Below are 24,187 nucleotides of genomic sequence, written 5' to 3' on the forward strand. Positions count from 1 at the left end.
TTCATCTTAGCAAACAAATCTGATTTCCAATATAGACTGTATATAAAAGATGGATGAGATGTCTCCTGTCCAAACAGTGTGATGAAACAGGCGCTGCCCTGTGTGCTGCTGACACAGCACTTGGACTTGAGCCATTGCACTAGTATATTTATCCCAGTAGTTTGGAAATTCCCAGGTTAGAGCAGCCAAAGAAAACCCTCGAGTAACCAAACAGTTTCAGTGACTAAGATGACCTCATTTATGACCCCATTATATTTCATACAGAAGAAATTTTCTGTAACAATATTGTAACAATAGAGTTTATAGTTCTGCATTAAATCTATAGATGCGCTGTAGCCACAAACCTTACAACATAACCTGTGCTGTAACCTGAACTGCTCCTCCCTAAAGTGTCACGACATCCTGCACAGATGTAAATGCTGGGAATAGCCTCCATCACTTGTAGATAAACAGCAGAGTCATAAATTCATTGAAAAGTTACCTAAAAACTCTTTTCTTAACATGTTCCAACATAATGTACCGTGCATAATAAATGTGACAAATGTCATTAAAAAACAAGAAAACATAAATATTTAAAAATCTGTCAAAACCCCCAAATTTTAAACATTATTGCATAACAACAATGATGATTCTGGGTTGTAGATGTAACATTAGGATATTTTGCAGCAGTAAATCATCCTGCTGCCGGTTTGTTATCTGTGGTGGAATAATATATAAAAAAACAAAGCTTCTTTCTATTGTCCTTGAAACACAAAGGGTCCATTTTTGTAAACTTGTAGTTTCCCAAATTTATGATAGGAAACATTTTTATGATTAAAAATATCCCAAATGCCGCCCCCCTCCAAAGTTGCATGAAAGGAGTTGAGTTAGGCATCCGATTGCAATGCCTCCTGCGTGTGGCGCTCTGAGCATGTCCTAAGAAGAAGGCTCTGGGGCAAACTCGGGACACGCCGGAGAGATCGTATCTCTGAGCTGGCCTGGGAACGCCCCTGTGTTCCTCCGACTGAACTGGAGGAAGTGGCTGAGGAGAGGGAGGTCTGAACCTCGGCCCTGGATAAGTGATAGAAAATGGACAGTTGGATGGTTAAAGGCTCGTGTAATAAAATGTCTCAATAAGTAAAATTAAATAAAAGTCAGTAAAAATACAAATTTAAATATGATACAATAAATCAGTGTTTAAAAACCTGATAAAAATATAATTGAATCAGAGCAGTACTGCAGACAAATACATGAAGATTCATAGTTTTATTCAAACTGTTGCACCAGGATATGTTCTGTATTATATTTCATTGAACTGAGGGTGGGTTCGTTGAGGCACCATGAAGTGTGGATGAGCTGGTCGTCACTTTCCTGACCTGAACCTGTGAACTGTCTCTGGTTTTTTATTTCCTCCCCCTCAGTCTGTGATGGTGGTGGTCGGGTTAGAGGGATGGGGTGGGGGGGTGAGGGGTGGGGCTAATGGCTTCCTGTCTGAGGGAGATAAAAGTGGATGTGGAGACTGACGGACAAATGGCGCATCGCCCTGATTCACCAGGACTATGAACCTCTGCAGGAAAGGAAAGTGCTAGTCTTAATAGTTTCAGCCTGGCTGCAGAGAAGGGCAGGTCGAGAGACAAAGAGACAAAGATAAAGACCATAAAAGAGATTTTAAAAATGTGAAGGTGCAGGCCTGTTTCTGTTTTCACTTTATGGAAGTTAAAAACCACCAGACATTTACGTTTTCTCATATTTGGAGACGTTAATTTTTGATGGGTGGGGAAGGAAAGCAGCTGTGTTGGAACTGAGGCTGTCCGGGATGGAAAATAAATTATGAATGACGGGATGAGGACATGAGAACAGGATGAAGGAATGAAGAGAGTGAAAATGTGATACGGTGAGGAAACGGTGGAGACAGGTAATCAGAGGACAGCAGTTCAGCCCAAAATAAAAAAGGGGGAGGGGAGGAGGGGAGGAGAGTGACAATCAAAGATTCCCAGCAGACGAGCATCACTGTAACCCCGACTGTGGCCGAAATTGGAATTTCCTCTGGGTGCACCACAGCTCAAGTGTCTGAAGTGAAACATGTTTGTGTCCCACAGAGCGCCAGCCTCTGCAGACGCTGACCTAAAAGGAAGAAGGACCGAGTCCTGCTGACAGGAAGACAACATGGCCTCCAGCTCGCAACCCAGAAATCCTTCCTGTGGTCTCACAGACAGGAGCAGCAGTTTCTTTAAGGTAAGGACTGGACAGCTCTGTGGAGACATAGCAGAACAAAGATCATGCAGAAAAGTAAGTCATCACATTTGTGTGGCTGAATTTTATGAAACTATTTAAACAATTTTTTTTTTACCTTTTGGATTAATTGAACAAACAAACTGTAGCTGAGATGATTTAGATTAAGGGTGATGTGAAAACCGAGGTAACTGGTTGATTGGACGGATCAGGACAGGAAACGATGAATGTCTGTTTCATATTTGAAACTTATTTACACATTCAATTCAATACAACTTTGTTTACATATCACCAAGTCACAACAACGGTTGCCTCAAAGTGCTTTATATCGAAAGGTAAACACCCTACAATAATACAAAGAAAATAGACAAAACCCAACAATCATATAACTCCCTGTGAGCAAGCGCTTTGGCGACAGTGGGGAGGAAAAACTCCTGTTTTACAAGAAGAAACCTCAGAGCAGAACCAGGCTCAGGGAGGGGCGGGGCCATCTGCTGTGACAGGTTCTGGGTTTGGGGGAGGAAGTGAGGACAGAGACATGCTGTGGAAGAGAGCCAGAGATTAATAATAACTAATGATTAAATGCAGAGAGGTGTGTAAACACATATCAGATAAATAGTCACAGATGTTGGCTGTGAAAACAAAAAGTCCACCCACCTGTTCATACCTTCTGGTGCAGCCAATCAGAAGAAAGTTGCCTTAAAGAGGAGGAGTTAAAGCAGCTCGTTTTAGACAGGAGATGAAGATAAAGAAGGCTTATGTTGAACATTTAGTTATGCAAAGCTGCCCCAGTAGAGTTTAGAATAAAAACATGAAAGTGAACAAGAATTTTTGCTTTAAGCTACAAACTGGTGTCATAAAAGGTTCCCCGCTGGCAGCAGCTGTTCAGCTGGTTATCATGCACACCCCTCAGCATAACTAACATAATTATTCTGTTGATAATTAAGTATTTTTCTGAGTGTTTTAAACTGCTATCACATTTCTTCTTCTTCCTCCTCCTCTCGAGTTGCCACAGCAGATGATCTGCCGCCATCTCACCCCAGCAACCTCCTCTGTCACACCAACCTCCTTCATGTCCTCCTTCACTACATCCATGGACCGTCTCTGTGGTCTTTTTCTTTTCCTGGCAGCTCCATCTTCAGCATCCTTCGCCCAGTGTCCCCTCACTATTCCTCCTCTGCCAAACCATATATCAGCCAGGTCTCTCCCTCTACCTGTCATTTCCCCCTTTTATTTAAGTTTGCCACCAAATACACCTTCCCTCTCTCCTCTTGCACTGTCTTCATCCAGCAGGAGCTCAGTTTTTTCTGGCGCCCTGCTGTTCGACAGCAATGGTGCTGGTTTCTGATGATCTTGAATATCTGAATGTTTGATTTGGGAAAGATTCCAGGCTTGGGATCTTGCATATAGTTTCTTTTAAAAAAGTTTTGATTGGCCACATTTATCTATTGACAATCACAAATAATTTCATAGACCCCTGTTCAGTAATCTTTTTTCTTCTTACCATTTTTGAGACAGACTCATGAATGTCTTCATGATTTTTTTTTATTTGTATTTTTAAAGCACTCATCAGAGTCTGTTTGGATTTATGCACTCTGGGATTTTTTTATCCTGTTGAGGTTTTATCTTAACTTTAAATTCTCACCATTATTCATTCTGACTAAGCACTTTTCCTTCATATAATCAGGAAATATGGACTGTTGACTGATGAAATACCAAAGTGGATCAGTGTGTTTGACAGTTTTCCTCCACTTTCTGCCATGCATCGAAGAAGTTCTGGAAATGAACAAAACCAGCTGCTCTTCCTGGCAGCCTGACAAACACACTCACAGGACTCATAAAAACCTCTCTCTGTCCACTCCTCTCTCTCCCTTTCATCTTCATCTTCTCCTAATTTCTTCTGTTTTCTTTCTCTTCTGCAATCAGTTGCATATTTTTGCTCCAAGTGTCACTCAGATGTGAAAACCTTTTCATGCAGTGCCTGTATGTACTGTTGTAGTCTTGTGTTATGAAAAGACCTGATCTATTTCTCGAGAGTTAACACATGACAGTAAATCTGTTTCCTCGCTGCTTCTGATTTCCTCAGTCTTTCCTCATCTTTCAGTGCCCTAAACATTTTATTTTGTGTGTGAGCCTTGGTCAGTGTTAAACGGATTGTCCTAACCTTGTGGTATAAAACCCTGATTTAACTCTGAGGCTGACCTTTAACTTCATCTAATGCCTGAGCCACACAGGCCTAGATACTATTAAGCGACTTCTCCCTGGCAAATATGGGGTGTTAAGGGAAAACGTGTATTTCCCAACTGGTGATGAGTGGTTACTGCCTGTTGCTGGGTGAAATTGGTTGCAAAAATGGTGCAGCATTAAAAACCAGCCTATGATTGCTTCGGGGCTAGCAGATTGCCCCAACCGTCCGTTTGCACGGAAGATTGTAACATTTACTCTGCAAACTGTGGCAAAGCTTGAAAAAGTGAAGACCTGACATGAGAAACATTCACCTTCACAGTAAAAGATGTTCCTTTGTGAGTATCTCTGCTATGGCAAGGTTTTACTTTTACTTTGAAGCCGATCCATGCCACAGCTTTCACAGTTTCACAACAGCTTGGAGAATATTAGGCAAGCGTTTGCAGACAACTGGACGTCTTCCTTGCTTCCAGCTACTGGAAACCACAGGATCTTCTAGCGCAGTGTTTCCCAACCACTGTGCTGCGGCACATAGGTGTGCCGTGGAAGATTATCTGGTTCCACCTGAGTAGTACTGATTAGTACTGATTAGTACTCTAAGTGATCAGCATAACAGGCAACACAGTTACATTCTCCTCCACTAGAGGGCAGTAAAACTACCTGCTCTAATTAAATGGCTTCTCAACTGCCAGTAAAACAGAAGAAGAGGAAGAAGAAATGACATAATAGCCGAGCTTTGAGACCACAGTGATAATAGCAATAGCAAAATTTTCAAAAAAATATTTGAAAAGAAAAGGTAGTCAGTCTGAGCTGGGTCCTGGAGAAAGTTACGATCCAGATGAAGCATGGGCAGTGGTCAGAAGAAAGCAATTCCTCTGTACCTGATGCACGGAGAAAAATGATCAATATGCTTGTTGTGACATTTTAGTTTTGTGGTGTGCCGTGTGATTTCTCTAATGTGAAATATGTGCCGTGGTTCCAAAATGTTGGGGAATGCTATTCTAGCACCACACTTTTCCCTGGTGACCAGTGGTTGTCAATGAGCAGTCTCTAGACCTGTATGACTGGGACATGAGCACGTGCGTACAGGTAGATGGATTCATTTGTACCTTGCTTCATGAACCAGGGTTGTGTTCTCAGACAGCTGTTGTTTATAATGTTGGTCCAAATGTCACTGCAGCAAACCTTCATTTCTATGCTGATGATATAGTGATGCTCCTCTGCACCACCACAACAGGCTCCCAGCACCACCTGTGTGTGTGTGTGTGTGTGTGTGTGTGTGTGTGTGTGTGTGTGTGTGTGTGTGTGTGTGTGTGTGTGTGTGTGTGTGTGTGTGTGTGCCCTTTACTGGCAAGTCAGTTGTGTAAAAGAGATTTTTATATACAGTCTTTTAATGAAAAGTTGATTTTTCATGTAAAATCTTTTACATGCACGAGGTCATCTCTCCACTATGGTTTGATTCTGAAGCTGCCTTATATGTGCAAACTTTTTATTATTAGATTTTGTTTTTTTTCTTCACACGTTGCACATTTCTCTGGCATTATGGTGCTTATACTTTAATTCTGCACCCCTGAAAGCCTACTAAGAATAACACTTGAAGCTCTTTTCTGTTCTGGGCAGTTTCTCCCAGAGGGCAGTGAGGATGGTCTCATTTCTGGCTTTGTAAAATGTGGGCTTTTAAAAAAAGAAAACAAAGATTTGTTAGTGATGTAACAAATCCTTATTATGTGTATTATGCCCACTAGCCCTGAAGTGATTGCATCAGCTCAGTTTATCTGTATGATATATCAGTGCCCTGCACAGAGGAATGAGTAAAACCCCTTTGAAAGTAAAAGAGACGTCTTTAGACCAGACCAGCAACTCAGAAACAAAGTCACACTTTTAATTTCCTTTGCAGCTTTTTCCATCTTTAATAACCCTGTGAAAGCGCTCTGTACGCGTCTGTGTGTCAAAACCAAACACATAGTTTCCCGTTGACTCCATCCATGGCTTTAACAGCAGCTCATGCAGTGAATCAATTACGTCTACGCATGCACACACACACACGTGCATTGCTGAAGGAGCTGTGTTTGAGCGCTTCAGTCTGCCTTTGCTCTGCATACCTGTGCTGTTAAGAATAAACTATAATGAATGAAAATAAACCCTGTTTTTAAAGCTCTGTATAAATCAGTGAGTGCTTTTTTATGGATGTGGGTGGTTTTTCTCTAAAGATCATCCGTGTGACATAAGGCCTGTGTTGGGTATCATCGTTAGAGTTCTCTGCCCAGATCCAGTCACTCAGCAGCGCTCGTGCTCACTGACCTTCGTTTTATCGGTCAGGAATTTCCCATGTCTGCTCTTCTGGCTCACTTTCTACTTTCGCATTCATATAATTCAGTGCCCGTCTCAACAATATGTAATAACTAATGTTTCTCCTTCTTTCCGTCACTGGATAAACTCAGGATATGAGGCTCTGCAGAGAAAAAAAGTTCATGTATGATTCTGTAACATGGAAACCGTTTTAAAGGCTAGAAGGTGACATTAGGATAAACAGACTGATGCCACGCTCACGTATGCTCTACGACTTGACTGGACTCTGGCTTTAACTACAAAGACGAAGGGGAAACTTTTAACCTGGTACTGTCCAACACCAGCCTGACAAATTCCAACTTTATTATGTGATTCCCACTAGCCTTAAAACATTTTGTGCATTATAACTGGAAACTGTTTCCAACAACAAACATATGGTGTATTTTACTCCCTCCCATGTTATCTTTTGGCTAATACAAACTCAGATAATTACATTACATTACAGCTGATGATGTCAGGTAACACTACACACCTGAAACAACTTAACGCTCATCCATGTGACGCTGGCGCTCTGGCAGAGGGAGCTGCCAGCTTTGTTTTTGTCTCTGAGTTGGTTTAGTGGCTTGAATTTCAACTGGATCTGTCATCAGGAACACTGTAAACAATGCGGTCTGAAGTGGTGTAATCTTTGTCAGCAGCATGGGAGAGCGCTCGTTAGTTCTTTAGAAGGATGAAACATGAGAGCAAATGTTTTCCTTTCTGGGATTACCCGTGCTAATTAAAGGTTCATGCTGTTCAAACTTCCACTTTGCTATTTTCTAGCTTCTACTTCTACATTTCTTACATTTCTTGATTGAAAATTGATGCTTTGAAGCATGAAATCTTTGGCTGTTTCTCCAGCTTTGGTCAGCCTCTGTCTCCACCCAGGCTCCGGCTGAGAGCTCCTTCTCTGGGTTTGAGATATTAGTTGTTTGGTGTTGCAGTATCACTGGGGATCGGCTCGTGTTGTGTAACAGAGTTTTGACCTGATGCAAAGCTGTGGGAGTCTGTGGCTTTTACAGAGCTGGCTCCACTTAGTCCTGTGAGGGGGGGTTGAAGGTCCTGTGGTGGCTGTGGTCTGGCCTGGAGCCCAGTTTAGGGAAGAATGTTTGGAGAAGGATGCCTCCTGCTGGTTATAATGTATAATGGGCGCGCTAGTTCATAAAATCTTTACAAATGTGCCGTTTCTGTGATGATACACATCCTTTTGGCATATTTTCCCTAAATGTTGCATTTTAATGTAGAATATCAGAAAGATAAATACTGTAGGCTTTCAGGAGCAGCCCTGTTTGCACTGTTTGACCCAGATAATCAGTGAAAAGCATCCAGATTTCAACATCTGCTCTGATACGACGAGGAGGCTCTGAACCCCTGGGAGTTCTCTAAAATGTGCAGTGAGGGAATGTGGAAATTGCAGTGAAAAAAGACAACATGAAATCAGTTACATTTTTATGCAGCCAAACAGTTTTCAGCTCCAGTACATTTTGGAGTAAATTGCACACAGTTGTTCCGATACAGGAATTAATTTCGCCAGAATGTGTGTTTTAACTGAATGCAGACGACTCAGAGATAATGTGTGGGGTGAAAGGGGCACACGTTTGCTTTAAAATAAAAGGAAGTTGCAACAGTTTTTGTTGCTGGTTCCTCTGATTTTACCAGCTTACTGTGAAAGTGAGTCAGAGCTTGGAGAGAAAAACGTACATGAACTATGGGTGAAATACAGTGGAACAAGTTGAAATCTAAATGTACGCAAATGAAACATTATTGATTCAGTTTGGGCTGTTTTCCTCGATATTGATCATAAATAAACATCCGGAAATCTGAGCAGACCTCAAAGACTAAAAGATGGAAGAATTCACATTTTTGAAAATTCAGCCGACTTGTTGACACTGTTGAGTTTTTGGAGCCAGTATGGATCATATTTGATCCAGATGATCCAAAGTTTTATTTTTGAAGCTTGGAGGTGAGGATTCTGTTACTGTTACCATCTTTGAAGCCACGTGTCATGAAAAAGGGCTGATCAGACACTGCTCACCTGTACAGTAAACACCAAACACTCACTGCGCCCACCCGAGGCGATGTCTGCGAGTCCACTCACCTTTTTTAAAGGTGTCACAGAAGCAAGTCTCCAGTCTGCGCTGGGTTCTTATTTATTTATTTATTTTTTGTTTGTTTGTTTGTTTTTTGAGGAAAGCAGGAAGTCCGACACAGAGACTCTGCCAAAAGCTCTCGCAGTTTCGTTTCAGGAGTTTAAGGAAAGGAACAGAAACACACTTAAGACACCACGTCACAGAAACCCACACACACCCAAAGAAGTGACTCTGGACCCTCGTAACATTAAGAGCAAAATACAGCTGAAATATTTAAAACGAGAGGTTTGTTCAGTCACTTTCATTTGACCTTATTCCATTAAACTGAACATTTTACATTTACAAAGCAACCAAATCCTGACTTTAAGTAATTTGATTACATGAAAATTACATGTTACAAAACATGGCAGCATAATCTGCAGGAGAATACCATCAAAGTGATGTAACTGTAATAACTGTAGTGGAAGTATAACTTCCAAGTTGCAAACTTAGAGTTTTTCTCTTGTTGTTAAAGTTATGGCTTTCTCATTCAAGCCCATTCATTTAGACTGGAGCTTCAAATTAGCTTTGCTGGTACTTGTTACCATGGCTGCTTTAATGTTTTGGGGGGATTACAGTTGGGGACACCAAAATCTACATGTCTCCAATCATTTCATAAACCGAGCAGGTTTTTGTTTTCTTTGTTCTTTTTTCCAGGTTTGTAAAACAGACTCCGTATCATCCATGTCATCACTGCTCGAATCCTAAAATATTCCAAACTAAATGCGGACCTAGATTTGAATGACAGTTGTGATAAGCCTTATCTGTGCCGACCTGAAAACAACACTGCCTGTCACAGATGACTCTTTGAAGGCTTCCTGTCTGAATTAGAAACAGCATTTTCAGTTTGGGCAGCAGTTTGTTATCTGCAGGAGGATTAGGAGAAATTTTCCCTCTTTTTTTTTTTCACTCTGTGCTTTGTGTCTGTTTCCTTCCAACAGGAAATGAGGTCTACACCGGAAAATGAGTAACAGTTTCTCCAGTCCAGTCTAGCTCAGGCTCAGTTTTAAGTTTCATAATTTATGTTTCATTTACATCTCGTCCGTCCTCTTCTCCTTTTCACGCTCCCTCCAGAGTCACAGCCTCTCACTCTGTCTCTTTCCAGCTGATTGACACATTTGCGTTGGAGATCGGAGAGCTGAAGAAGGAGATGGTTCAGGTCTCTCATGCTGTGGACAAGGATCCTGTGGAGCTACAAGGGTGAGCCTGTTTTCTATGTGCTATCAAGTATTTTATTCCAGACTTTATGACACAGATCTTTCTGTTTTCATGTGCTTATTCTATCCATTTGGAGTTTATTATAAATTTGTAATTAGATGGTGAGGTCTGGAGGACAGTCTGAAAATGTTTATTTTCTTTTTATATACTAGGAGACAATCTCGGCATTGACTTATTTTATTAATTCTAAGTTATTTTTTGGTTAGGAGGAAACATATAAAAAAACATACAAACAACCAGCAGGTGGCAAAAGTGTTTAAGTCTTTCTCTCTGTGGCAGGCTGGAGAGCGGTGTGTACCTGCAGGCTCGCCACTGCGGTGGGCTGGTGGGTGAAAGGGATTCTGGGTACGACTCCTTGCGGAGGAGGATGAGCGTGTGGGACCGGCTGACTCAAACCCACCCGGCGTGGCTGCTGCTGGGGGTCAGCGAAGAGGAGGCCAATCGCATACTGCTCAAACAGCCGCCAGGGGTGAGGAGGTCGCGTCCTGGGATGCAGATGTTAATATGTCTCCTTTGAATGTCTTTCCAAACATTTAATTTCGCGGTGCAGGTGTTTTTGGTGAGGAAGTCTGTCGCTCTGCAAAGAAAGGTCCTCTCCGTGCGTCTGCAGGAGGATCAGGAATCGGGAACTCCCATCAGCCACTTCCCTGTCAGAGAGAGTCAGTACAGTAAGTGACATGTTTGACTACCTTTAACTAAAAAGTACTTTTCGCTAGACGTCAGAGTCATTATTTGCATTCTCTTAAAGCACTTTTCAAAAAGCTGTGATGGCAGAGATGAGTCAGACGGCTAAAACGAGGCTTTCAGTTTCCTTTGGTCCTTAGAATACATCTCGTTCGACCACAGCCGCCTCTGCAGTCACGCTGTCCTCTGGGTCAAAGACTTAAATACACCATTTCCTGTCCACCTCTGCAAATGATGCCCAGAAATAAACCAACACCGAAACAAGAATCAGATTATGACTGAGGCGGTTTGCCACATGTGATCAAGAAAATTGCCGGAACGACATTATTACACCATCGTTTTTGCCTTTAGTGAAGCAGTGAAGACGGATGGGAAAGTGAGGAGCAAGATGCACAGAAATGGCCCGCGGGTCGGGCTCGAACCAGGCCGCTCGCCCACTGCTCACTAAAGTGGCGCCCAGCAGGGAGAGACGGCTCAAACAATCAGGAGTAAATATTTTTGAGAATTCTTGACAAAATTGGCAGTTGTCCCGTCCCTGCCCCAAAGAGGCTTTCAACAAAGCTAGACACTTGGAAGACTCAGGAGCCAATCATATCGTTGCATAAAGCTGGACGACTGTTTTAAACCTTATTTTGGGTGAAAGCAGGTTTTGTTTCTTTGTTTTGATTACTTTTTTTTTTTTTAAATTGGACTTGTCTGGTGAGCAGAGATGGGCAGTAACACGTTACTGTAATCCGATTACTTTTTTCAAGTAACGAGTAAAGTAAGGGATTACTATTGCAAAAAAGGTAATTAGATTACCGTTACTTTCCCGTAGGAACGCTGCGTTACTGCGTTACTAAAACCTTGGGGGTTTTTTTTTGCGAAAGTGTCTCATGACAGTGACGTAAGAGAGTGCGACGTTCGTGACAACAGCTGTGTGCAGATCAACAGTGGATAATATATCGAGTGTGGGAGAGAGTGTGAGCGTGCAGCGTTTAAAGCGTGGAAGTACTGACCTTACTTTGAGTTTGATTCCATAAAAAGTGACAAAAACATTAGTGTCCGCTGTGCGTGGGAAGAAAACTTCTTTTTACAGCGAAAAAAAACCCCTAGACCTCCGAACAAGCACCGAGTAGCTACGACGTAATGGGAAACTCACAGAGAAACTCGCGGATTCTTCCACTGACTGCTGCGGCACACCTGCACCAGGGTAAACCTCCGCCTACCCCACTCCTGCTTTACAGGTGAAAATAGAACAACAGGACCGCTGAGTCTTTGACTTTATTTATTTTCTGCTGTGTTTTACTTGCATCTATTTGAAAGATAAACACACAAAAAAAAAAATTTATGTGCTGGAATGTGCAGAAAATAGGTTTAAATGTTAAACTAATTTCTTCCAGTCCAATAAAACAAGTTTTAAAAAGAGACTTTTCCATCTGATTACATTTTGTATGATGGATTATGTAGAAAAAGTAGAACTGGGCTGAAAGATCTATCACTTTATCACCTATTCAGGTTGTAAATCGTGTTTTTAACAAGTAACTAAGTAATTAATTACTTTTGAAAATAAGTAATCAGTAAAGTAACGGGATTACTTTTTGGGGGGAAGTAATCAGTAATTAGTTACTGAATACTTTTTTCAAGTAACTTGACCAACACGGATGGTAAGTCAGGCCAGTTTTATGTCCCACTGACCAATGAAATGAAAGCTGTGACTCTCTCTTTAGTTTGGGGCTTAAAAATAACCTCCTGCATTCATGCCAACTTCCCAAGTTACAAGACTTGCTTGTACGAGGATTTTAAAACCTATAGTTAGAATTTGGTCATCCGGATAAATCAAAGAATAAACAAAGAGCCAAAGCCATTAAATGTTGCACGAGAACATAAGACGCTTGAAGTTAAAAGAAAACTTCCCTGCAGTGTCCAGTTTAAGGCAGTTCAGTCAGAAGCAGAAGAGCTGTGCAGCTGATTCCAGGCAGGAGCTGTAAACCCACACAGGATACACAGAATAAACCAAAAACTATAACTTCCTGTGATTTTTGGTGAACGCAGCTCAGGAAGTGAGATGGGAGCAGACTAGGAAATAAACAGAGCATCCAGTTAAGATAATGAAGCCGAAATGTTGTTACATTAAAAACAAATCCAACATTTTCTATTGTATTTTTACTATTTTAACACATTTCCTCTGACGGTGCTTCAGCTTAGATCTCCAAACTCATCATGACCTCATCTTGTTTTTGCTCGTAGACAGTGTCCAAACTACAACTGCTGAAAGAGCCAGCCCTATAAGGCTTGACTGGTGATACTGGAAATGTGGGTTTTACAAACAAATGACAGCTGAAATGAACCTTTCGTCTAGATTTAACTTTTGTCCTGAGGGTTTGCCATGTGAAAACACATAACATACACAGGCTTCTGTTTAAGTAAGAGCAATTATAGTACTTATCTTCAGCAAACACGCACAGCAGCCATGATTTTCGTCACCTTTGTGCTTGTGCAGCATACCTGCGCTGACCTCTTTCATCTAAAGCTCTTTGCAGTTGTGCCTGCTTGTTGTGGTTCTTCCTTATGCTTTGTGGAAGCTTTATTGAACTGTTAAACAGTCATTTTTAATTGTAACATTAACGTCTGAGATATTAAAGTAAATCAGTTGCATGTATGGTAAGCATTAGTCATTGAGCTGCAACACTGCCAAGAAGTGACGACATACCAGCTGTGGATTTTCCCTGCTGAAATGACAGCACAGATGGGATTGTGCCTTAGGCCTGCTTTTTCTTCTAGCTGCTCTATAGTTGGCGTGCCTCGTCAAGCTAGCCCTGTACACAGTGTTTGAAGTGAACTTAAAAGCTTTTAATTATGTATATATATAAATACAACTTTAGAAAAGTTTCCTTTGTGAAACTCTGCCTGTGCACATAATGAGAAGAGTAACTTCTGTCTTTGTATGTGACTGTATGGAAACTAAAAGCTCAAAGCCACTTCCCTAAATGTGTATCAGAGAGCCAAGAAGTCTCAAATGAGGTGAAAATCACCTAAGAGAGATTTGAACTCTTAGGTCTATGACATCCATTCAACAGTTGTTGAGGATATCTCAACTTGAAACCTGGAACGATCCACTGTCCCAGATTTTGTCAGTTTATGTAGATGTTGAGTTATTTCGTGGTCTAATTTCAGATACTAGAGATCTAAATACTAGAAATAAAAAATAATAAATGAGAAAATGATCAAACTCATCAGAACTCATGATCTGAGGTAGTCATCGTGACATCACCTGCTGTTTTATAGTCTCATTCTTGACGCCTCGAGCTTCTTGGCCACGGCCACCTTAACGTTGTGTAGCCAGACATGATGCAGATCTCACTGTGAGACAGAAGTGTGCTCACAGCAGGTGTACCTTTGAACTCGGTCACCTTAATTTACAGCATGAATATCATATTGTATTCAATAAAACTTGAAACTCAGGAAAGACTGTTGATCTGTATCCTTTTATGAACAAATGTAGCCTGCTAACATCATAAATGTGTCCCATCTGCCCTGCACTCATGATGAAGGTTTCACAAAGAGACGTCACAAAGCAGTGGCTGATGTAATCTATTTTTTATGTACATCTATGACGAAAACGTTGCACCAAAAACCGAACGCACCAGCTTTCTAAGTACGCCAAGACCAGTCAGTTATTGGCACGTCCACTTTTATTATTTCTCACCACAGATTCATGCAAGAGTCTCTTTGCCTTCAGCAATCAGAACACAAGATGACATGTTTATATCCTCATATTTGTTATGCGGCGTGAGGACAGTGAGGGAACTCGACACCCTGACCTGGTGTTATAACTGCCAGTTCAAAAGAGGGAAAATACCCAGAGGAGATAAGAGAACTTGTAAAACTTGTTGCGCTTCTGGATTATTGACCTGTTCTTCCAGAAGCGACGGAGAAGTGGGCATGTGCAGTTTGTACCTGGAGTCAGTGAAGAGGAGAAACCCTGGGTAACTGACGAAGGTCGTCTGAAAATGTTGCAGTCACATCGTTTTAATTTATCCTTTGAGAACCTTTTTTTTTCTTTGAGCTGAATTGTTGGGCTCGTTTATTTAATTCTTCTGACACAAGTACCATCTCATCAGTATAAACAAGCCTGAAAAAATGCTGATTAGGCGAGAAATCCCTCGGTGAACTCTTGCACTGCATGTCATTAACTTCCTGTGTGTGAAATCTGATGAGATCTTTGTAAATTTCATCTGCCTACAGCCTTTTCTCTCGATGGATCTGGGATCAGCTTTGCAGACCTGTTCCGGCTCGTGGCCTTTTACTGTATCAGCAGGTAAATACCCCACCTAAGGCAGCTTCTTTGTTTGGTTTTCTTTGCTGTTGCTTTGTGATGATTCAAGCATGGATGAGGATAATGTCGAGTAAGCAGTCCGCTCTCAGCGCTCACGGCTTTCGCTTCTTGTTTTATATCGTGCCAGCTGGGGCAACGCAGACAGACACAGGAAATAGTTGAGCTGAAAGAAATGGCAGACACAACAAAGCAGAGAATTAAATGGACACAAAATTGTCTTTAGATATCGTCTTCAGCTGCGTGTTCGCTTTATAAAGTCTGAGCACGGGGTGTGTGTGTATCTGTAGCGCTGTATTAAAGTGGCGTTAATGTAGTGCAGTGGAAAACCAAGGGTGTGTTATGAAGGCACTTATCTGTATGACCGTGTTTGGGTCGTGTTTTGCCAACCAGACTTGAGGCGTCATCACTTTTGTTCCAGGATTTTATGTCAAACGAGGACGATGGATAAACATAAATCTGTCACACACGCACGTTTCTTTCACGACTGACCTTTAATTCGACAGCTACTTCAGCTCCTATGTTTATCCCTTCTTCTGCTTTCTTAACACATTTTAATTTGTTTTTGTCTCTTTAGAGATATCCTGCCATTCACACTCAAACTCCCAGAGGCCATAGCTTCAGCCAAGACCCAGAAAGAGCTGGAGGAGGTGGCTCAGCTTGGAGCAGGTAGCCTTGCTGCTTTGTAAACTCACACCCTGAATGAACATGTTGGATTTCTCACAAGTATATCTCCAAGTTGTCTGCACTTAATTCATGGTAAATTCTACCTGGTATGTCTTGATAATGTGGTTATTGCACCTCCACCATAAATGGCATAAAAGAAGGATGTAGCTATCGTGACATCAGCTGCTGATTATTGAAGTTCCATTATGAAGCCTCGAAATGAGCCTTTAAGTCTATAATGTGGATGATAAGATAAGATAAACCTTTATTAGTCCCACATGTGGGAAATGTTTTGGTCACAGCAGAAAGTAAGTTAAGAACAGTAAAAATTAAGAAAAATGAAAAAACAAACAAAACAATAGAATAGAATAAGATATGACAGAATAACATACTATACCAAACAGAATAAAAAACTGCTAAACTGGGAAATTGCAGTTGGTACTATTGCACATCAGGGAGATGGGGCGAAAGTTATCGTTGTGTATTGGATGTGTGTCTGTCTGCACATGTGTGGTCATCTGCAGAGACCATGTTGTGGAGTTTCACAGCAGAAGGGAGGAAAGACCTGTGAAATCTGTCCGTCTCACACCGCAGGTGCTGCAGCCGGACACTGAAGGAGCAGCTCGGTGCTGTCATAATCTTCTTTTCTGAAACTTAAAATGATCAAAATTTACAAATGGGACCTAATGTTTTTTTCAATATGACCTCAAATGAGTGACTGAACCCATAAAGTCTTTTCCATTGACTTTACATGTAAACCTGACGCTCTGGCCACCTCTATCGTGTTCAGTGTGAACACACCGTTAGAGAAAGTGTTTAAAGAGTATCACAGCACCATGCGGGACTTCACCGAGCTCCTGAGAGCGACCCTTTCTGTCGGTGCTTGATTTTCATACAGCTGTGTTTGGATAGATGAGTGAAAACCTTTAGCAATGAAGTGTTTTTAAGGACTTTTTTCAAGTTAACCCCATTAGATGGGATTACCTTGTCTTTTGTGCATTGGCTTCACTTTTCACACCCAGTTTGATATTGTCTTTAGGACCTAAGGCTCATGCTAATTTAGTATTTTCTATCCCTTATATTAAAAGTGCTAGGCAAACTGATAAATAGTTGTTGTTGTTTTTTATTCTAATTGTTATGATTTCTTCTTTCTTGCTTGGCTAATCAGTTTCCTTCAGCTTTGTCCTGACAGGAAGAAACTATTGCTCGAGTGCTCAAACAGAGTAGAAATCACTGCATAGGTACTTTAACATAGGTACATAGTGTCTTTAGTGCTATTATTTTCACTTAATGTAAACTAGAGGAGTAAGTAAGTAAAGGCTGCTTTTCAATCTTAGTGCGTTGAACTCAGACTGTTCATTTGGTTTCCAAATCTTTTTAATTTGCTTTCCAGTTTGAGTTTTTGCTCGATGTATCTACTGGAAATTGTAATATTACCTGGTTACTGATCTGTAAAGTGCAGGCAGGCAAACAAAGCAAAGATAAAAAGGTCAGTGTTCGTGCTGCAGGTGCTCTGTTTGTTTTCCCTCACACTGACTATCCTGGTCGGGTTTCATAGCAGATTTGCTCACATCGCTCCGAGTTACTCTAAGCTCAGCTCCTGTGAAACTGCGGGTGAGTCAGCAGAAGCCTACGACATAACTCACCCCTGATGAGGGAGAGAAGGGAGTGGCGAGTGGAAAGCTACAGACGGCCAACTGCTGTCTGAGCACACACATGCCATTGCACTGCATTCAGACCTGTATAAAAACACAAAAGGCTTGCAAGCATGTGTGCTAACATAAAATCATCATTACCAAGATGAAACGCTATCATTGTTTTTTCACAGTCTTCTATGAATGGATGTGGGTGGAAGCGTGCAGAGTTACTTTGTGATGAAGCACAGTGGCCGAAACATCCTTTAAGTATTAGCCAGTTTCTTTAATGCCGGATTTGCAAGATTATCCTGTCATTGAGGGAAACTCCCCTTCGTCATTGGACTGCTTCTATTTAAAGACAAACAGCAGACCGTTGTGGACTCTGGCCACGCACATGTAAGGGAAAAAACAAAGAAACAAAACTTATCTTGCGCCTCCCGTGAATCAGTTAGTTTATCTCTCATGAGGCTGAACTCTTATCCTCCCTATCGGCATGACTTTTGTTAGCAGTGCTGTGAGTTTGGTCATCTCAGCTTAGACATTAACTTTCCATTTAGAATGCAAAATACTACAGATTATTGCTGCTCATTGCAAAGTGAGATACCACTCTAACAAATGCATGTTAGCATTGCTGACATCATCATTAAAACCGCAGACAGACACAAGGGTCACTTTTTAAAACCTACCTAAAAATTGTTGCAGACCAAGTGGGGACTTATGGGTTTGGAAAATTATGCAAATGTGGCAACTTAAATTAACCTGTATCCACTTATTAAGGCACGCAAACATTGTTTAAGCAAGTAAATCCCCATACACATGTTAAATCTTGCATGTCTGGCTTCACAGCAGAAATCACCATGTTTACAGCGTGCTGCAAAAACAGTTTTGGTCTTTATGGTTAGTTTTTCCCTTTGTAATAACTTAATCTGACAAATATTATGCTGTGAGGCAAGACCATCCAAAGTGTTTGTGCTACAGTTTGGTTAGTGAAATCAGTAGCTGTTAGAAATTCATGTTGTATTAGTTTGTTGCATAGCGCACATTAGCACATTAGCATTGTGCATTGTAGGTAGATCGTTTATGTAGCTGATAATTTAACACCCTCTCACCTGAACATGGTATTTACTACTCTAAAAAAACATGGCAGCAGCATGGGTTACATCACTGTCACTTCATCCATCATTTATATACAGTCTATGGGCAGACGAAAGACTCTAAAGACTTCCTGCATGGATATTTCACAATAAAAACCTTAAGGAATCTCTGGTGGAAGATTCCTCGCTTTCCTGATATTGTTTTAGTTTGCAGCACATGCAGGAAGTGATGAGGTTATTATTGTCAGTAACTTCTGCATTGAATTAATAAATTTATTTATATCTAAAAAAAAAAAAAACCTGTGGTTTTAATGTGGTGAGCTTCACTCAGTATAAACAAATGTCTTGTTTGTAGTATTTAAGCTAAGTGAAAGTGTGTTTGAGGCACTTTAAAGTGCACGTCTTTACTTGGATAAAGGGGAACTGCGCTCAGCCCACTCTGCGGTCAGTCAGTTTTACGTGTGGTGTTTATTCAGGTTGGGTTGCTCTGCAGACACACACCACAGTGTCAGGTGCTCGTTGCTCACATGGACCAGCAAGAATCCCACAGGCAGCTTTCAGTCCCCAGACACCAAAGGATTACAGGACATATGAAACTGACCTAGCAGCTGGAGCTGCTTCTTCATTTCCCCCGAGTTTGTCTCCATTTTTAAGTGGCAACAACTGTGTAGATGTATGCTGAGTGTGGATTATTTGTTGTCTGTTCTCTTAAAGGGTGGTTAAATCTTTATGCTGTAGCCGTGCGTTTATGATGGGATTCCACAGATGCTTTATTTTGTAGTTGTTCTCGCAGCAGCTGTGTTAGAATGAGGTCTGTCTTGCCAAGCAGCTGAAAACAATGGGATGATTCAGTGGAGTGAGAGAGCATTTCCTCCACTCCCCTTTCATGTTTATGCACTGTCAGTGTATGAAAGAAACAGAAGAAGAAAGTTGTTCAAATGAGATTCACAGACTTTAAATTTAACACTAGATATTAGGAAGAAAGAAGATTGATACTGAATCGACTCAGAGCTACAAGGAAATGCAGAGCAGGAAGAAAGGGGTGGAGGGACTGTGCGCTATGTGGAGTTTTTAGTGCCCTCCCACTGTGTGATTAGCATGTGTGGCTCCCTCTCTCTGGGTGTGTGTCGGCATCCAGTGAGTCAGAGCAGAGAGGCACGGGCTGAGTATGGAACACTTCTAGACGACAAACGAGCAGGAAAGACGGACAAAACTTTGAAAACTTAAAGGGAGCCAACAAAGTTAGTGGTGAGAACCTGCTGAAAACTCTGCTGCTGCGTTAATTTGAACACAGCAGCTGCTCTGAGGATTTATTCTCTGTGGGAGTTTTGACTTGTCTCAGGAGACGCTGGTCAATGTTTGCCTCTAACGGTTTCTTTACGTCTGTGTGTTACAGGTTTCTGGGACTCTGCCCTGTGCAGTCAGCGGCACACCTCCCCCCGTCCCTGTCGCCCTCTGAGCCGGACCCTCAGTCCCCAGCGGACCAACAGGAACAGCGAGGTCGAGGGGTCACAGCAGAGACACACCAGGGCTCACTGTGACAGCGCACCGGCAACCTTACAATCCCATGCACCTCCACCTAACTTTCACCTAGAGAGAAGACATTCCAGCGGTCCTCTGTGCTTTGTTAACCCGCTCTTTCTCCAAACCCATCCGCACCGCCGTAGCAGCTCTGAGGAGGAGCCGCCCTCAAAGGCTGTCGAGTCCACCCTGGAGAATGCAGAGGAATCAAAGCCTTTAACTGGCAGCCAAAGCAGTGATCCACACGTGGACAAAATCAAACCCAACAGCAAATCGCGGCCCCCTCGCCCCCCACCGCCGCGCTCGATGCCACGCCGGCGTCCTGCCCCACCTCCACCTGGACCTCCAGCAGCTACTGCCAGACCGAAGAGCATGCCAGAGGCTGTAATTACAAGGCAGCACCAATCCTCAAATAAGCGCCCGGCACCCACTCGACCTTCGATGGGCATCAAGCACAGCGGATCATCCAAAAGTGGCAGCTCACCAATCCCCGTGACTTCAAACCCACCGCCTCCGAGGCCAAAGAAGCCGGATTTGGAGTCTCACCGCTGCCATATTGCCCTGGATGATGAGACCATCGCCAAGGCCCTGTCTCGTGCCAAACTGCCATCCTGCCAGCCTCAATCTGCCACCCCTGCGGATCTGGAGAGTCCGTCCGGTCCTAATGAGAGGGGACACCAGCGACTCAGCGACATGAGCATGTCTACTTCTTCCTCCGACTCACTGGAATACTCCCAGTCTCCTGGATTCTCCCTGGGCCTGACCCCTACCCCATCATTACACCTAAATCACCAAGACCCGGTGGAGGACAGCAGTGAGGACGATGACGATGGGGAAGAAGAGGAGGAGGACTACGGAGTTGGAATGGAGACAGACTTAGAAATGCGCCTCCGTCCATCCTTCAGAGCCCGGAGCCGAAAGGTCGGCGTGAATATAAGCGGTAGTTCCTTCATCCTTCCCAGGGCCTTGAAGGGGCGCTTCAGTAAGGTCAGCGGCATGCTCAGCTCCCTCATGACCCCGGAGAGGCGGACGGTGAAAAGGATCGCTGAGCTGTCCAGGGACAAAAGCTCGTACTTTGGTTCCCTGGTTCAGGACTACATCGGCTTCGTTCAGGAGAATCGAAGCTGTCACACATCAGGGATGGATTTTCTGCAGACTCTCAGGCAGTTTATGACACAGATGAAGGCTTACCTGCGCCAGAGCTCTGAGCTCGACCCTCCTATTGAGTCCCTCATACCCGAGGACCAGATTGGTAAGTGTTTAAAGTGAAATGTGACTTGGAGATTTGTAGTATGGGCTCATCCTGACTTTGTAAAAGATCTTTGTGTGGGTGCAGGTGTGGGCGTGTGTCATGTTTTTGTTATATATCTGACAGCTTTCAGATCTCTACATGTTCACATTCCAGATATGTTGGGCCATTAGTGATTCAGAGGGTTTCAAAATCACTACATTCATCGACAGTGCTGAAGCCTTGCATTGTGTCGTTGAACTTTCCATATTAGCATGCCTCATTAGCCGTGTTGAATTACAGACATGCCAGCGTGCTGTGCCCTAGTGAGTTATTCCTGGCCTGTGTTTGTCGGCATAATCTCACACTGTAGTTGAGTTTGACTTTGAAGGGCAGGTGTTGCTTTTAAGTGTATATTTAACTTGGTGGGGCTGTTATTAAATGTCAGGACTCAAGGCTACAGAACTGTGTCAAAAAGTACCTTCGTATGCCTTCATTTCATTCATTAATATCATTATACTGCTGCTCGTGTTAGGATCCATCAGGTCCTGCTGGATATGTTTTTTAAAGTGTTGCTTTCTCAGTGATGTCAGAACATTTGAAAAAATAGTTTGCACATATGGAAAACTCTCTGAAAGGGACGCTTCATTCTGATCAGATTATTGTGCACTTGCTTTGCAGAATATGTGAGCATGTCTTTGCATACATCTCACATCCCCTTGTTCATTGTAAACAATAACAGCAAAGCCTTGTTCAGGGACAGAGAAATGATCCTTTCTGATTGTCCTAACAGACCGCACATAAACAATCTCGCGCTCACAAAGGTTCGCTTTGGAGAGGAGAACTAATGTAAACATGTTTAATAAGCAGGCAGACTTTGATTCAATAGTTTGCAAAATGGAAATCTACTTTACTAGTCATTGGCCCAAATGTGGCCCACATCTTCAGTTTCCTGTGAGCCACGTTTGGCCTTGAGTGACGCTCACGTATCAGGATGAGTCTGGCTTCCTAAACTTAGCCCCACATCCACCTTACATGAGCCAAATGAGGTGTGTTGTGAGTTTTGGCCAAGTCTAACACCCATAATACTTGCTGTAACCCAGCTCAGGACGTCTGAGCCACATCCAGCCTGCTGGAACATTTGTGAGCACCAGAACTGAAACATAAATGAGTATAAAGTGGCTCAGATTAAGCCCTCGTTTGTCAGCTGTCAGAATAAAAAGTCTGAGCTGAGAGCCGACAGTCCGCCTGATGTCATGTTACACTCACACATAACTGTGAAAAAGGAGAAGTGGAGCTAAGGTGACCCTTCGAGCCTCTCGGGCGTGTTTACAGAAATACTGGGGAGTGCAGTTATGTTGCAGCAGAACAAAATGTTCTGTTGTGTTTATAATGAAAAGGAAAGCTTGAAGTGCAAAATTTGGAGTGATTTTAGAGAGTGCAACACTTGAAGTATTGTGAGTGGGAGAAGCAGAATGGTTAACTTATAGGGAGGCTTTTGACTGGCAGCACACACCCCAATTCATAAGTAAACAGAGAATGTGAATGACGAAGAAAGGCGGGGTGTAAATCAGTAAATGAGATATTTATTATGCGCTTCTGGTGTTCCGTCAGATGTAGGAGTACGTGTTTGCCTCCCGATTTAATTGCTTTTGAGATAAAACCTAACAACAAATCAGAAAGTCAGAAAATGTAACGGTCGATCCTGAGGAGGCTCCGATCACGTCCTTGTGTGCATGTGAGGATCTAACAGAGTCGTCCAAGGCTTCCTTTTTATGGCTCTTGATTTATATCTGTAAGCATTTTGCAATAAAGGACTCGCCAAGCCCTTGTCTCAGGTGAGCCACAGCACTTGGCTCTCGTACAGAGTGAGCGGGATAATTGGGAGGTAGTCATCCTGTACTTCTGTGGCTCACAAAGAAAGCAAAACAGAATACCAATTCTTCATAAGAACAGGATTCCTGTGCGTGCATGCACTGTACTTTGTTCTGCGTAAATCATTGCATAAGTCTGGCATAAACAGCGCCCGGAGGCTGGGGTTGCCTGTGCTGCATGAATACTCGCTGTCAGTGAACAATAACACACGATTGTGTGAAATGCAGCATGCTGGGCATAGTTGAGGAAATGGTTTGAAGCCCGGGTACGTGGGTCAGAGGTACAGACGGAGCCGTTGTATTTACACTCACGTACAATCTGCTTCCAGGTTGGTATATGACCGGAATGCTTAAAGCTCACACTCGAGGTCAGTCACTCTTTAACCTTATCAGAGCCATAAACATGCAATCTATCTGACACAACCTGATTTCAAGTGTTTGAATGTCAAACTCTAAAGTTTAGTTTATTTACTCATTTTGCGGCTTCAGCTTTGAAAGGCATGCGTTGATCCTTCTTCCAATTATTTACCTTTTTCTGCTTTTTAGTGTTAAGATAGCAAATGTTTCCCATTAGCCCACATGTTCATATAATCTGTTCTTACACATAAAAAGAGCCAAAAAACACTATACTGTAGCAAATAAAGAGATTATTCAACCAGCTTGAGCTTTTTTGTTATGTCCACTAATCAAAGTAAATCATGCTGCTGTGATTAGTGGAGATAATCACGCTTAAATCTGATTTGTTCTCCTGCTGCCGTTTAGGAGGCAACTTTGTGAGAGGAGCCTTGGCATTAGGGAGACATATCGGCGATAGCTTGACGTCCTCGTAAATGATTTCATCACAGGATGGATGGTAAAGGGCATCATGTGCCTGAGGGCCTTCTGTGCTGCCAGACATTGTGCATCCTTATACTCAAATTACTTCCTGTTCATTGTCTTAAACGGCCTTCTGGCAGCATGATGGCGCGGTGGTTTGCGCTGTTGCCAAACCATCCCTGTGTTTTCCCCGTGTCTCCGTGGCTTCTCCTCTCACAGTCCCAAAGACATGCATGAAGTGGGGGGAGGTCAGTCTACTTGGTCTCTGATTTCGATTTGTTT

The 24,187-nt window shown here is 42.5% G+C and overlaps 1 protein-coding gene across 3 annotated transcripts in view; it reads left to right on the forward strand.

The window, feature by feature from the left end:
• Positions 1–24,187, forward strand: part of LOC308396348 (ras and Rab interactor 2-like) — a 41,103-nt gene that overhangs the window by 10,676 nt on the left and 6,240 nt on the right. For all 3 annotated transcript variants that reach the window (XM_080881568.1, XM_080881569.1, XM_080881570.1), the window contains exons 2-8: positions 2,079–2,214; positions 9,958–10,052; positions 10,350–10,539; positions 10,621–10,738; positions 14,982–15,054; positions 15,647–15,738; positions 19,863–21,239. In XM_080881568.1, the coding sequence (XP_080737694.1) occupies positions 2,146–2,214; positions 9,958–10,052; positions 10,350–10,539; positions 10,621–10,738; positions 14,982–15,054; positions 15,647–15,738; positions 19,863–21,239 (2,014 nt within the window). In that variant the 5' untranslated portion in view covers positions 2,079–2,145. The remainder of the gene's footprint in view (positions 1–2,078; positions 2,215–9,957; positions 10,053–10,349; positions 10,540–10,620; positions 10,739–14,981; positions 15,055–15,646; positions 15,739–19,862; positions 21,240–24,187) is intronic.

Source organism: Rhamphochromis sp. 'chilingali', assembly GCF_963969265.1.
Source record: "Rhamphochromis sp. 'chilingali' genome assembly, chromosome: 4".
Taxonomy (NCBI): domain Eukaryota; kingdom Metazoa; phylum Chordata; class Actinopteri; order Cichliformes; family Cichlidae; genus Rhamphochromis; species Rhamphochromis sp. 'chilingali'.